The sequence below is a fragment of the Histomonas meleagridis genome (genome assembly GCF_020186115.1).
Source record: "Histomonas meleagridis strain 2922-C6/04-10x chromosome Unknown contig_9, whole genome shotgun sequence".
NCBI classification, from domain to species: domain Eukaryota; phylum Parabasalia; order Tritrichomonadida; family Dientamoebidae; genus Histomonas; species Histomonas meleagridis.
In genome coordinates this window covers 127,481-142,824 of record NW_027150923.1, presented here as the reverse complement: position 1 = coordinate 142,824, position 15,344 = coordinate 127,481, and the positions used below count along the sequence as shown (strand labels likewise).

The 15,344-nt window shown below is 26.2% G+C and overlaps 3 protein-coding genes across 3 annotated transcripts; 1 reads left to right on the top strand and 2 right to left on the bottom strand.

The window, feature by feature from the left end:
- Nucleotides 1–49: 49 nt before the first annotated feature.
- GO595_009270 (uncharacterized protein) lies at nucleotides 50–6,082 on the bottom strand (the record flags this gene model as incomplete). Its single annotated transcript, XM_067922937.1, has 2 exons — nucleotides 50–2,694; nucleotides 3,685–6,082. 2 exons carry the CDS (start codon nucleotides 6,080–6,082, stop codon nucleotides 50–52), a joined length of 5,043 nt encoding a protein of 1,680 aa, XP_067770272.1.
- A 171-nt stretch (nucleotides 6,083–6,253) lies between these two features.
- GO595_009269 (CAMK family protein kinase) lies at nucleotides 6,254–7,567 on the bottom strand (the record flags this gene model as incomplete). The annotated part of the gene is made up of 1 exon (XM_067922936.1): nucleotides 6,254–7,567. One exon carries the CDS (start codon nucleotides 7,565–7,567, stop codon nucleotides 6,254–6,256), a length of 1,314 nt encoding a protein of 437 aa, XP_067770271.1.
- A 4,670-nt stretch (nucleotides 7,568–12,237) lies between these two features.
- GO595_009268 (kinesin-like protein KIF9) lies at nucleotides 12,238–14,211 on the top strand (the record flags this gene model as incomplete). The annotated part of the gene is made up of 1 exon (XM_067922935.1): nucleotides 12,238–14,211. One exon carries the CDS (start codon nucleotides 12,238–12,240, stop codon nucleotides 14,209–14,211), a length of 1,974 nt encoding a protein of 657 aa, XP_067770270.1.
- Between the last annotated feature and the right edge of the window lie 1,133 nt (nucleotides 14,212–15,344).

The window sequence follows — 15,344 nt, the reverse complement described above, 5'->3', positions numbered from 1 at the left end:
ATTTATCGATTTTGATTCGGTTTCATCACAAAATTAATTTAATTATTTTTTAGAAATTCAATCTTCGCTCAAATTCTTCTAGTTCTTCATCCCTCAACACGAAGTTCTGTGGTTCCAACGACGACAATCTTTGTTCCATCTGATATTTCTTTGTCTTCTTTTCAGCCTTTGCCTTTGAGTGTGCGAACATATCGAACAGCGACGGCGCGTTTACCTTCTTATGCTCCATCTTTTGCTGCGGCTTTGCTTGCACGTTTGACCAAAATTGCAATTGTTCAGCGAATGGCTGATATACCACAGACTTTATTGAGTTAATTTGGTCTTGACACGATTCTTGTGAGTTTTCGGACAAAGATATCATTGGCACTGCCCATTTATGGTCTTGAATTATAACTTCACCACCTGTTGGATATTGTGGTATAATATTTTGTGAAATATTTCGAACATTTTTAGCTAAAATTTGTATTTTATCTTCTTCAGGTTCATTTTGATTTATACTTAAAGGAGTCAAATCAGCGAATATTCCATCTTTCTTAGTGATTTTACCTGCTAATGCAATTAATGAACGTGCTACAGCATTATTATCTTCAATTGCTATTTTAATTATATCAATGAAATAATTCGTAGCAACATCTTTATCAGTAGATGTGTTTAAGAATGATATTACTGATGCAAATGTAGCAGAACGTATTGCAGGAACTTTATTTTGTTGTGCTATAGCTTTATAATAAGGAGTAATTCTTTTAACTTCTTCAGGATCAGAATCCCAAATTTCTTTAGTGATTACATCGAGTAATTTTTCTGGTGTTATAGTTTCTAATAAATATGAATTATCACCGAAATATTTAGAAAAGATTTCGGCATATTTAGCTTCGCCTGCAAATTCTGATTCACCAATAATTCGTGCACAATCAAATACATTAATAACAGAATCATCTGATACAAATGTAGAATATGGATCGATAGAATGGAAAGCAGAAACTACTGAAAATATAATAGGTAACATCATAGATAATGAGATAACTTTAACACTTTGTGAAATTGATGGTGGTAAATTATATATAATTGATGTTAAGAATAATGAAACATTTGAATCATTAAATGTAAATGGTAACATTTTAGCAACACTTAATAAATGTGGTGCGATTTGTTCTACTGTTGTAGCTGTTTTAGTATTAATGAATAATAATAAAACTTGTAATGCTAAATTAGATGATTCAGCATCAATTTTAACTAAATCAATGAATGTAGAAACAAATTGGAAGATATGCATTAATAATGATTCAGTACCATTATCTATGGATAATTGAGTAATTTTATATAATGCTACTAATATACTATGAATATATGGAAGGATTTCATTATGAATAATTTCATTCGATGGTGGAACCTTTTGATTTAATACTATATCAAGAGAATTCATTAATAATAATGAATCTTCAGGTGATGCATGATTTAATGTATATGAATATATAATACAACTTTCATAAGCTAATTTCAAATTACCACAACCTGTAGCCCATTGTAATGCATCTTCTGACCATGAATTAATAGCATCTGGAAATACAATTTGTAATTGTTCAATTATTAAATTAATGATATCTTTAATAGATACACATGTAGAAGAATCAGTGTTTGTATAAGATATTATAAAATCTTTATCAATGTTTATAGGATTAGGGAAACTTTCAAAGATTGCTTGTAATAAAGATAATATTTGGATATGTAAAATATTTTTAGTATCATTCACAAATAATAAACAATAATGTATAATGATATGAATATATTGTAATAATAATGTAACATTAGATAATACTATTTCATGTATAACATTTAATGATAATTCTGTCCAATTATATGGTGAATAAGGTCGATTAGATAATAGTTTAGTAGATGCAATATGATTATTAAACCATGAAGCAAATGTTAATGGTTGTGTTAATATAGTTAATACTGAAGAAGTTTGTGTTTGTACTAAAGCTAAACATATGGTTTGTATTGCTGGAATATTTACTCCACCCGCTGCTATCATCACAAGAATTTGTAATAATGGTTTAACATTTTCTTGATTATTACATATTTCTATAAAGATACGTGTATAGTTTTGATAATTTGATTTATTAATGTTTTGGAATTTTGATATTAAACTTGTTATAATAGAAAATGGAGTAAAAGTACTTTGTTGATTATAATTATTAGGTAAAGCTATTGGTGAATTTAAGTCAATTAATCGTGCAAATGGTGCGATAACATTTAATAATGTATCAATTGTTTGTGGATCAATAGAATCTTTTTCATCTTTTAATGTTAAGAAGTTTAATATTTCAGTGAATATACTATGTGATATAAATGGCATATTTTGTGCAATGATATTCGAGAATTCAAATAATTGTGTTGGTGATGGTGGAAAACCTAAACCACTTAAATCGACTTTATGTTTAGCTATATAAGTATTAATAATTGATGAAGGTTTAATATCAGAAGGATCATTAAATGAACAAAAGATTGGTAATATACGTCTTAATAATTGGAATGCTAATTTACGACTTTCTTCATTATTAGATGATAAATATACAAATGAAATTAATAATAATTTCCCTGTGTTTTCAATACATCTTTCATTTGATTTCTTATCAACTTCATTTAATATTTGTGTGTCATTTTCATATTTACCAACATATTGTTCGACAATTCCTTTAAAGAAGAATACGCCTCGAGATATATTAACATTTAATACATATTTGAAATAATGTTGGTATAGAATTGGATGATTTGTTAATACTTTACCAAATAAATGATTACCTTTTGAATCTAATATTGCCAAAACTTTAAATATTTCTCCTTTAATATTATATTTATTGTCAAAGATTTCAACTGATTCTAATAATGATATTAAAGCTTCATTAACTTTAATATTAGATGGAATATTCTTCGATTTAAATAATGCAATTAATAATTCAAATGAATGTCTTCTTTCTTCTATTGGCCATAATTGTTCAGGTTTAATCCAATTTGGTTGTTCATTACCTCGAATTGAACCACTAATTCCTGGATCAAAAGGTAATGAAAATGCTTTAGATAAACCATTAATACAATTACAATATGAACTTAAGAAAAAATTACAACGATTAATATTTTCTGGTGTACAATCTAAGTTTAAGTCATTAGATTTATATTTAATACCAAATTGAGTTAATACATTATGACACCATTTAATGAAATCATTATAAATAACTTTAGATTGATTAGTTTGTGTAACAATATTTAACATAAAATCAGGCGATTCGATGATATTTTTAATTATATCTATGAAATGTTGTGCATTAATTAAATAATTCTTTTGTTCATTTGAAGGCTTAGGTAAAAATGTAATAAATTTATATGCAAATGAACTAATTAATTCAATTGTACCAGAAGTTGTAAATATGTTTAATATTTTATAAGCCCAATCAGAACCTTGATTCATGAAAGTAACTAAATTAGGTATTATAGAATCAATAAATTTAATTCGATTTTGTAAGATTTCATTTTCTGGATCAGGTTTAGTTATCATATTCATTAATATTCCATAAGCATTAAAATAAAATATAGGTCTTAAATAATTTTCATTTGATAAAACTATATCAATAGTACTTTGATTCATAGGTACTAATTTATGTAATAATGAAACTATAGGTAAATTACGTATTAATATAAATTCTTCATCTTTAATTTGTTCTTTAACATTTGTAGGAATTTCAATGTATTTTTGTAAGTTTAATTTCCATACTTCTTGAATTACATTTTGGATTTCATTTCGTGCACAAACTTCAGCAAATTCAGATAAGAATAATGTATAAATTAATATCGATGGGAATCGTGCAGCATCTTCGAAATAGATATTCTCTAATGTGTTTTCTAATCCAAGCATTTTAGATAATCTTTCTGATACTCTTTTCGATATTTGATTTGAATTTTCCGTCAATGATGAAAATATTGTTGTATCTATACCATAATCATCACAAATAGTATCAAGACGTTGCATAGTTAATAATACTACATCATGAATTTCAGTGAAAGGAGAAGTTAAATGTATCAAAAGTAATGCTTGAAGTTTAGTTGTCCAATTATTAAACCATTCTTTATCTTCATCTTTAACTACCATTCTAGGTAAAGAAATTAATTGATATAATAAATTAATTAATGTAAAAGCAGAAGAATTACCTATAGTTTGTGATAAAACAGTATTAATTGCAGATAAAATTGGTTGTACAGTAAATGGCTTATTAATATAAAAAATTTGTAAAGCATATTGAGCGAAAAATGCTAATTCGAAATGATCACAAATAGTACTCTTAACTATTGGTAAGAAATATTCTTCAGTAGCATCAGCCTTATTAACTATTTGATAAATTAATGAAAACAAATACATTGCTGTTCGATCAGATGATGTTGTAGTATTACGTGAGAATCGAGCTACAACTTTTAATTTCTTTTTATATTCGACGATTTCTTTTGAGTTCTTACTAAATATATCTAATATCTTATTACGTGATGCATGAATACGTTCTCGAAATGTACCTACGCCTGATATATCTGGACAAAATTGTGCTTCAATAGTTATTGTTTGAGGACATTCTTGAACAGAGATAGTCTTACAAACACTTGCAAATGGTGCCATTTCTGGTGGCACAAAAGTTCGAAGTTTCTGTTCAATTAATGGCTTCATATAAGTTCGTAATACATCAATTTGTCCTTGAACTTTATCTCCACCTCCTTCAACAAAACCAACGGAGTTATCAAATACTAAAGTTAATGCATTAAAGAATGGTCCAATTCTTTCATCATTAATTGGTAAATTCTTATAATAATCAAGTAAACAACTTACAGTACCAATTAAGTTCCTTGAAAACATATTAAAGATAATTTTGGTGGCAACTTTCGAACTGTTCATTTTATCAGCAACATAATCTAAAAAGATCTTACAGAAACATGTCTTATCTTTAAGATCTTGTTGTTGATCTGGGAATAATAATTGGCCTTTTTCTAATATTAATAAATATCGGCCATTCTTTTCACCATATTCCCAAAATTCATTATCAGGTACAAAATATGGACCACGAATTACATTAAGAAATGCTTGAAGAATCGCTTGGCTTTCTGATTCTTTTGGTATTTTTTCGAAGAATTCACAACATTTTTTGGCTGTAACATTTTCTTTACGTGATAATAAAATCGACTGATATTCAATTGCTGTTTTCTTTATGCAACTATCTGGTTTAGAAAAGATTTTGTCTAATTCGGCTAAGTCTTCGGGTTTGGACTCTGAAATTTGTAACATTGAGTTCTTTAATGAGTCATATATGATTGGTAAATATGATGACATCTTCTTATCAGATAATTGTGGTAATAAATATTCACTGATAAATGATAAGGCTTTGCCATGAGGATGTCTTAACAGTCGATATAATGTGATAACGCGTGATCGAATTGTGGGATCTTTTTCACTAAGAGATGCACATAAGGTTGAGACTGATTGCTTATAAAGTGATTCACTTGTGGCAAATAATGACATTAAAACTGAACATTGGCGTAATAAGACAATTAATATTTGTTCTAAAAATGGACGATATTTGGATTCAAATGCTTTTCCATATTCTTTTTTAAGTAATGCTACACATGCATTAAGTACATGTGGATCTTTTTCACCATTATCATATGTCATTAATTGTGAAACCGTATCCGCAAATAGAAAATAAATTAAAAGATCAAAACATTCCTTGTGTAATGGATTTGATTGGTCCACTGAAAGTGATGAAGAAATCTTTGAATAAATGTTATTAACATTTTCTTTTTGAGGAAGAATCATTAATAAAGCCTCTATAGCATCATACGGTGATGAAATTCCTACCTCAACAATGGATTTAGTACATTCATAATAAGTTTCATAACAACGTGGCCAACCTTGAAATTCTTTGATCACATCTTCTGATTTTCCCTTCACAAGGTTAGTAAATTTCTTCACTGTATCTGCCCATATAGGCTGAATTTGGGTTTCAATAACTTGTGGGATATAGCTAATATATATCTTTCCTGACTTCATTTTTCCGGTGACAAATAATATAAAAAATTGAAAAGTTTACATTGCCTTAAAATCGCTACCGAAAAGTGCCAATTGTCTTTCTTATTGAAAATTTTATATTTTTTGTCTTAAAAAAAATTTGGATTTAAATACAATTTATTAAACAAAACATTTATATAAATCGCTTTTTTCTTAAGAAAAACTTTTCTTTCTACCAGGCATTGAAGGTTTCGTTAATACGCCTTTCGAACATAGCACGCTTGGCGTTCTATTTCGTGGATGTGGAGGTAGTAATGGGTTTGGAGCTTTACACGGAGAAAAGTTCTTTTTTATATTATGTCCTTTACATACATGTGATACTTTATGTATATGTGGTAATTTATTCCGGTTAACTATTTGCACTACTTCGTGTGCTGAATGACAATCATTATAAATAGTAGGCTTCTCAAGAAGTGGATGTACCATAAAAAAATATGTAATAGTGTTAGAATTTGTTATACCTTTTTGTAAATCATCTATCAATGAATTTCGATCAATGTTTAACTCTTCGCACTTTTTGAGAGCGGTTTCATCGGCTTTGGTCGGGCGACGTTTATATTTCAATATGTCTGAAAAACCGTTGATTTTATAGAAAATTATCGGTTTGGGCGCAATGTTGTTCCCAATTGGATCAAGACCATGTAACCATGGATGACTTTGAAGTTGAACAAGTGAACATCGTGATGAAGGATGAACTTCAAGCATTTTTTGTAAGAGATCTACTAGACCTGGTGAAAATGTTGAAGGATACTTTAAATCAGTGGCTTCTTGAATAAGTTTCCGATAATTACTTGATTGTGTAGAAAAAGGTAAACGACCTGTTACCATAGCAAATAAACAAACGCCAAGTGACCAAACATCACATTTTTCATTATACTCATTACCAGCTATAATTTCAGGTGATTGATAGCCTGCTGTACCAACAAATGTCCTAAGAGTATTATTGTAAAATGTACCTGTTAATCCAAAATCTATTATTTTTATGTTGTTTTTGGAATCAAGTAATATATTTTCTAACTTTAAATCACGATGAACTGCAAAATGGTATATATGAAGATATCGAATTGCGTCAAAAATTTGAATAAATAAAATTTGTGCATCATGTTCTCCTAAACCTTGGCGTTGAATAACATAATCTAACAATGTGCCTCCAGTTGCATACTCTATAAAAAAGATAAGATTATCTTGAAATAAAGAATAACTGTATAAATGACAAATTGATGGATGTGAAACTTGCATAAACACACTAAGTTCACGTAATGTATTTGTAAGACTATTTCCTGTGATGTTTTTAAGATTTACAACTTTCGCTGCGCAATAATTTGAGGTCGGAATATGTTTAGCAATATAAACATGACTAAATGAACCGCTCCCAATACACTCCATGATCTCGTAGTTATCTACTATTGTTCCAATTGGAATTAAATCATCCTGCCTGATTTGTGGGATGGTTTCATTTCCTCTCATATTGGCATTAATATTTTCGTTCAAATTATTTTGTCAGAAAAATTTTGGTGCAGAAAAGCATTTTTTCCTTATGAAACAAACTCCAATAAGTTATTAAAATACTGGCTCGTTTGCAGGGACATAGAAAAAGCATACAAGAAATAGAAGTTGTTGTTATGTATTTTGTATCATTAGAAAAAAATTATTTTTCTAAACTTATGTTTCCTTCCAGCTCATGTATCTGGTATTTTTTATAACGTTATTTTGGATAAACAAAAATTATTTATTGGAGTAGTGAGTTTGAACCAATCAATTATGTAATGATGTCATGCCTATGCTTTTAACAATGAGAAATAAGTAATGCACATAACATTCATCCAAAGATAAGGATGTGTCGCTTTTTTTAAACTTTTTATGACCTTTCTCTGGGCATTCTGGGAAAGCCGAATTTTAAATGGTTTGAATGCATCGGTTTTTTATAATGAGTAAACATTTCAAAATCCACTTTTTCATAAATTATCGCTAAATGTTGTTTTCTTATTTGTTAACAAATAAATGCATTTATTATTTATTGTTTCTATAAAATATTTATCCAAATACTCTTATTAATTAAGGGCTGGGTTTTCGTATCATTTGGTTAATTCAATAAATAAGAAATAACTTATCAAATGAATTAAAAAAAAAAGTTCTACACGGAAATTATTTATTAATTCAACCTATTTTAAAACAATATTTAATTAAAGTTCCCGTGTCTTTTTCGTAAGTAGACTTATCATTTCTTTGTTTCCTTTTGCTGTTGCAATTTGAATTGCTGTTAAAAACAATGTGAATAACTTCTAAATAATATTTTGATACTTCAATTTTTTTAAAAAAACATCAGATTATCAAAAGAACCTTTAAGTTATAAAAACAAATTTTAACTTATTAAAACAAACAATAAAACATTAAAATAAAAATTAAATAATGAAAATCAATTTTAAAATAATGAAACGAATTTTAAATCAACGAAACGAACATTATATCAAAAAAACGAATTCTAAATTTTTAAAACATATATAAAACTATAAAAGCAAATATCAAAATATTAAAAGAAATTTCAAACAATAAAAAGAAATTTCAAATTATTTAAACAAAATTTATATTCGCAAAGCAAAAATTAAAATATTAAAAAGGATTTCATACTATATAATAAAACATATACTGCAACAACATCAGCGCCTTTTTCTAATAGCAATTTAACCAATTCTATATTATTGTCATTAACTGCCAAATGAAGAGCTGTTCCAAATTATTAAATTAAATTTTATACAATTAAAATGGACACGAAATAGTTAAAATAAATCTCAAATAATTAAAGCAAATGATAAATTGTTGAAAAAAATATAAAACAACCAAAACAAACACGAAATTATTGAAACAAATTTTGAAACATTAAAATAAATATGAAATTATTGAAACAAATGTTAAACAATTAAAACTAATTCTAAATTATTATAACAAATAATATGTTATTAAAATAAATATCAAAACAAGAAGACAAACATCAAATTCATTAAACAAACACAAAATAATTAAAATAAATTTTAAATGATTAAAATTAATATAAAATTAATAATATAAACGATAAATTCTTTAAATAAATGTAAAATTATTTAAATAAATTTCAAATTATATAAATCAATATATTTTGCATTGATGTCAACCCCCTTATGCTCTAAAAGCAATTTAACAAATTCGATATTATTATTTCTGATTGCAAAATGAAGTGCTGTTCCGAATCATTAAAATAAATTCTAAATTTTTAAAATGAATATCAAATCAACAAAATAAACTGTAAATTATTCAAACAGACAGAAATTAATTAAAAAGAATTTCAAATGATTAAAATAAATATCAAATTATTAAAACAAATGATAAATTACAAAAACAAATATCATATTATAAAAACAAATATAAAGTTGTTAAAATAAATTCCAAACTAGATTTACAAATATAAAATTTCCCAAATAAACTGCAATTGATAAAAACAAATTTCAAGCTACATAAATAAATATAAAATTGCTCAAATAAACTGTAATTGATAAAAACAAATTTCGAATCATCAAAACAAATTACAAATTTTTCAAACAAATTATCATTCACAAAAATAAACCACAGATTATCAAAAGAAATTTTAGGATTTAAAAAGAAATTTTAAATTAATGAAAGATATATAAAGTTCGTCAAATAGATATCAAATTATTTATATGAATTTCAAATCATATAAATCAATATAAATTGCATTAACATTAATTCCTTTATGTTCTAAAAGTAATTTAACGAATTCAACATTATTGTTTTCAATTGCTTTATGAAGTACTGTTCTAAACTATTAAAATAAATTTGAAAACACAAAAATGAATTTTAAATCATCAAAATAAACAATAAATTATTGAAACAAAAATAAAATTGTTAAAACAAACTTCAAACAACTAAAAAAATCATTAAATAATTAAAGCAAATATTATATTATCAAAACGAATATATAATATTTAAAACAAATCCTAAAATATTAAAAGGAATTGTAAAATTTTAAAAGAAATACAAAATTATTAAAATGGATATAAAATACTTAAAACCAATATCAAATTGTTAAAATGAATTTTAAGTAATTAAAATAAATTACAAATTATTAAATGAAATTGTAGAATATTAAAAGAAATTCTAGACCAAAAAAAGAAATATAGAATTAATTAAAGAAAGATAAAATTATCATAATATATTTTAAATCATCAAAGCATATATCACTATAATTAATATCTATTCCTTTTTGTTCTAGAAGATATTTAACAAGTTCAATATTTTCTGATTCTGCTGAAGATATTAATATATTTTTTGGCACTGGATAATTTTCGAGGAAATATTTAAGAATAAACAAGTTACCATGTGTTGCTATTTTATTGATAATATCATCATCAAATTTTATACCTTCTTTTTCTTGCAAAAATGAAAATATTTCATAGTTGTCATAAAAAATACATATTTTTACTAAATTTTCTACATTAAAGGATTTTTTAATTTTATTATCATAAAGATAATAAAAGATATTATTTCGATGAAATTCAATTGCTGTTTCATATGCTTTATCAAATGATGAATGATTTTGTTCACATAAATGAATAATCTCAATATTTCCACCTGCAATTGCATATTTACCCGTATCTTCTGCAACTGCTCCATTCATAAGTAAATATTTAAAGCATTTAATAGATCCAAAAAATGCTGTATAATCAATTAATGAAATATTAGGTCTGTTAATAAAAGAATATCTTTCATAAATTGATGGGTTAATTTTTTGATTAAAATCAAAATTTGCTTGTGATGATATTTCTTGAAGTTTTTTTATTTCATCATTTCGAATTATTTTGATAATTTCATTCGGATTAACGCCTTCTTTAACATATTTTTTATGAAGTTTAAAATTATTCCTTGTAAGTTTTTTATAATTTTTATGAAAATAATCTTCCATACCTCCCTTATAAAGTACAATTTTATTTTCTTTTTCTGTTTTATAATGTGCAAAATATTTAAAATCAATGTTTCTTGTAATATTTTTATCAATTAAATTTCGTTCAATCATTCTTTCTATTAGATAATATGATTCTTGTAAATGGTCTTTTGTTTTTAATAAAATTAAACTAAAAATATCAATAAGCTTAGGACCATTTTTATTAATTTCTGATTCAAGATTTTGAAGTGATTCCAAGTAATCTAAATAAACATTGTAAGTATTACCTTGAGAATAAAATGCATAAAAAACTAATTTACTGATGATAAAGTTAAATGAATATAAATTTGATTCATATAATTTCATTGTCTGTTGAATTGATATCTCAAGATCTTCTTCCTTTAAATTAAAAATGATATGTTCAAGAGATATTTGTGCTTCCATTGCTTTGGTTAAAAATTACACTTTTATATACCAACAATTTGCCAACCGATGAGATTTTAAAACAAGAACAGAAATCAATGTATCTGCAACTACGATCGTAGTCGCCAGTCAAAAAACATTAAGATAGCAATTTTCGTAAACTTGTTAATTCCCCAAAACCAATCTTAAGCTATCTGATGTTCTGGGAAAGTATATTCATATGTTTTTTAAAGGAATTTATTTAACATCTTTTTACTTATTTTCAATTTATATTTTAATATAAAAATCTTAATTCATTATTCAAAATATATCATATTCTAATGATTCTTATGTTTTTTTAAAAATATTAATTAATCATGTTTTACCACCCGCACTATTCTTTATTCTACTCTTAACTTTTATATAATTTCATAACTATTTCTCAATGAGTTAATTATAAAACTTTTTTTTGTTTGCTTCGCTTTGCTCCGCAAACAACGCGAAGCACATTTTTGGCAACATTCAAAAAAATTTATTGAAACAAGAAGAACTTACAAATTACATCTTAAGCAAGCGCGTGAAACAATAAACAAATCAAATAAGAAATGATTAGTTAAGAGTCAATTATGTTGAGATCAAAGATCTTATCACTATTTTTTGTTTAGTAATATTTAAAGTTATTCTCCAAATTAGTTTTGCTTTTATTAAATTAAGAAATTTTTACGAAAAAGTGCATAAATGTTAACTGAAAATAAACTATACAAAAATTGTGAGGTGAATATTTGTACGTTACAAAAGAGGAATGACTGTTCTCCCAATAAAGGTCTTTATTAGAACAAGGCCGACAACAAATTTTGCAGGAGAAAGCATTAAAATATATGACGACCATCAAACAATTACTGTTAATATTGATAAATCAGATCCACTAAATTTTTTAAATTCACCTGAAAGTAATTATTCATTTAAATTCCATAGTGTTCTTCACAATGTTAGTCAAGAAATTGTATTTGAAGAAGTAGCTCGCGAAATTGTTGATTCATTTATTCAAGGATATAATGGTTGTATTTTCTGTTATGGACATCGAGGTTCCGGGAAAACATTCACAATGTATGGTGGTATCCGCCACTTCAAGTATCGTGGTATCATTCCACGTTCACTTTCATATATTTTCCAAGAAATCACCAAATTTAAGACCATCCAATTTACAATTTCAATTCAATATTTCCAAATTTATAATAATATTATATATGACCTTCTTTGTGATGAAGAAAAAACTATGATAATTGCAGAAGATGAAAATGGTAATACATATGTCCAAAATATGTCATCACATGAAATTACAGATGTAACGCAAGCCCTTCAACTTCTAATTGATGGTGATTCTAAACTTCATCTTATGGAGCATAAACATAATAGAAAAGTATATCGAAGTCATACAGTTTTTGTTGTTGAAATGATAAGTAAAAAAGGTACTCGAATGACTCATTCAAGATTACAACTTTTAGATCTTGCAGCCGAAGATGAAGCATCTGATTCTGCGTATGTTAACAAATCAATGTCTTATTTGCAGCAACTTGTTATTTCCATTAATAATCATGGAAAAGATCATTTACCATTTCGACGTTCTAAACTTACATATCTTCTTCGCGATGCAATTGGAGGTAATTGCCGAACTGCAGTTATTGCTAATGTTTGGCCCGAGAAAGAAAATATAAAAAATGCTGTTTCTACTTTTCAATTTGCTACACAACTTTCGCAAGTAAAAAATAATTCTAAAGTTAATATAATGGAACCACCCGAATTAAGAATAGAACGACTTCAAAGTGAACTTGATTTACTTCATGCAGAATGTAAATTACAAGATGAACTTGGAGGAGCTGTTCGAATTGATGGGTTAAAACAAGAAGATGAAGCGCAAGTTGCAGATTTAGTTGGATTATATTTAGCAAATGAAATTGATTATATTCCATTACATTCGGTTTCACATATAAAAGCAATTTTTGCCGAGATTAAAAGAAGATATAGAGACATCCCAAATATTGTCATGAAAGAAGTAAGTGAAAAATTTACTTTAACAGAAAGAGCGAAAAGTTCAAAAGCTCAAAAAGAAGTTGGAGTTATTGATGATTCAGGTTTTAGTGTTGGCGTTGCTGCAAGTCAAGATAGACCTAATTATCTTAAAGTTATATCACGATTTGATGGCGCTTCATTTTTATCTGATAACAAAGCTAATAGTCCACGACAACCAACTCAAGAACAAATGTTTGAAATATTTAAGTTAAGAGATGGGAAGTCATTTACTGAAGAACTTGAAAAGAATAAAAAAGAAACTAAAGATTTGATCGAAAATAAGAAGAAACTTGTGACTGAAATTAATTCGATTCAACAACAAATTGTTGACATAGGAAAAATTATTGATAGAAAAGGTATTAGAAGAAGAGATAAATTATTTGAAGACGAAGTTGAATTATTAAAGAAAGAACATGAATTTAAGAAAAAATATAAAGAGATATATCAAGAAATACAAAAAACTCGTTGTGATATAAATGAATTAAAAGAAAAAAGAACTGAAGAAAGACAAAAAATGTTTAATATGTTCCAAGAATGGTATGAAAAATGGTTAAATAATGAACTTTATACAGAAAAGGTTGTTCCACCTCAAAACGAAGCAGAAGCGCCTGCTCAAACTAAAGAAAATTTACAAGCAAAAGGAAAAAAGAAAGAAATAACGCATACAAATGTAAAAGGAAAAGCAACTCTTCGTGTTAGAAAATAAAAATTTGTTTTGTTACAAATTTTAATATAAAAATTCTTTTTAATAAATGTTTTGATAAGGAATTCCTTATGTGTAACATATAATAGCTTTAAATTCGATATACTGTCACTGCATTTTAGGATGGAAGGGTAATTTCCATTCAAAATTCAATCAAACCGTTCCAACCTAAAGTAAAGTGACTGTACATCTACAAGATGCCGCTAGCTGATAATTGAATTATTTAAATATGTAAACCATTGAACTTTCGACTGTAGGAAGAAACTGCGCGGTCAATCAAACATTATTTTGAAGGCACTTCTTACATTAGAAAGAATAATTTTCAAATTAACTGAAGAAAAACTTGATTCTTATGTTCAAAAAACAATAAAATTATACGATTCGAAAAATCCATATTCATTTAATTTGATCATAAGCAATTTAATTTTCTTTGCTTTCCGCTCACAAAAGAACACAACTGATATTTACTTAAGATATTTAAAAACATTACAAACTAAAGAAAAAGAAATAACCAAAAGTAACACCCAAAATATCGAATTTTTTATAAAATACATTTCTAATTTTAAATCACATGAATCATATTATATAATTGAGAAAATGATTGAACAAAATTTAATCGATGTTAATGTTGTCAAAAATATATCATCAAAATATTTTGCACATTACAAAACAAAAGAAGAAAACCATGAAATTTATAGGAATGATCCATTCAGTAGAAAATTTATTGAAAATTATGAAGAACTTTCAAGGAATAATTGGGAACTCCATAAAAAATATGTTAAAGAGGGGCATAATCCAAATGAACTTGCACAAATAATTCGAAATGATGAAATTGAAAAACTTCAAGAAATATCATCACAAAGCGATTTTGATTTTAATCAAATAATTGAACCATCTCTTTATGAAAGATGTTCATATGTTAATCATGAAAATGTTACATTAATTGATTATGCAGCATTTTTTTCTGCTGTAAAATGTTTTAAATATTTGCTTATGAATAATGCAAATGTAGAAAACACAGGTAAATATGCTGTTGCAGGTGGAAACTTAGAGATAATTCATTTATGTGAACAAAATCATTTATCATTTGAAGATGCATATAAAACTGCAATTGAATTTCATCGAAATGATGTTTT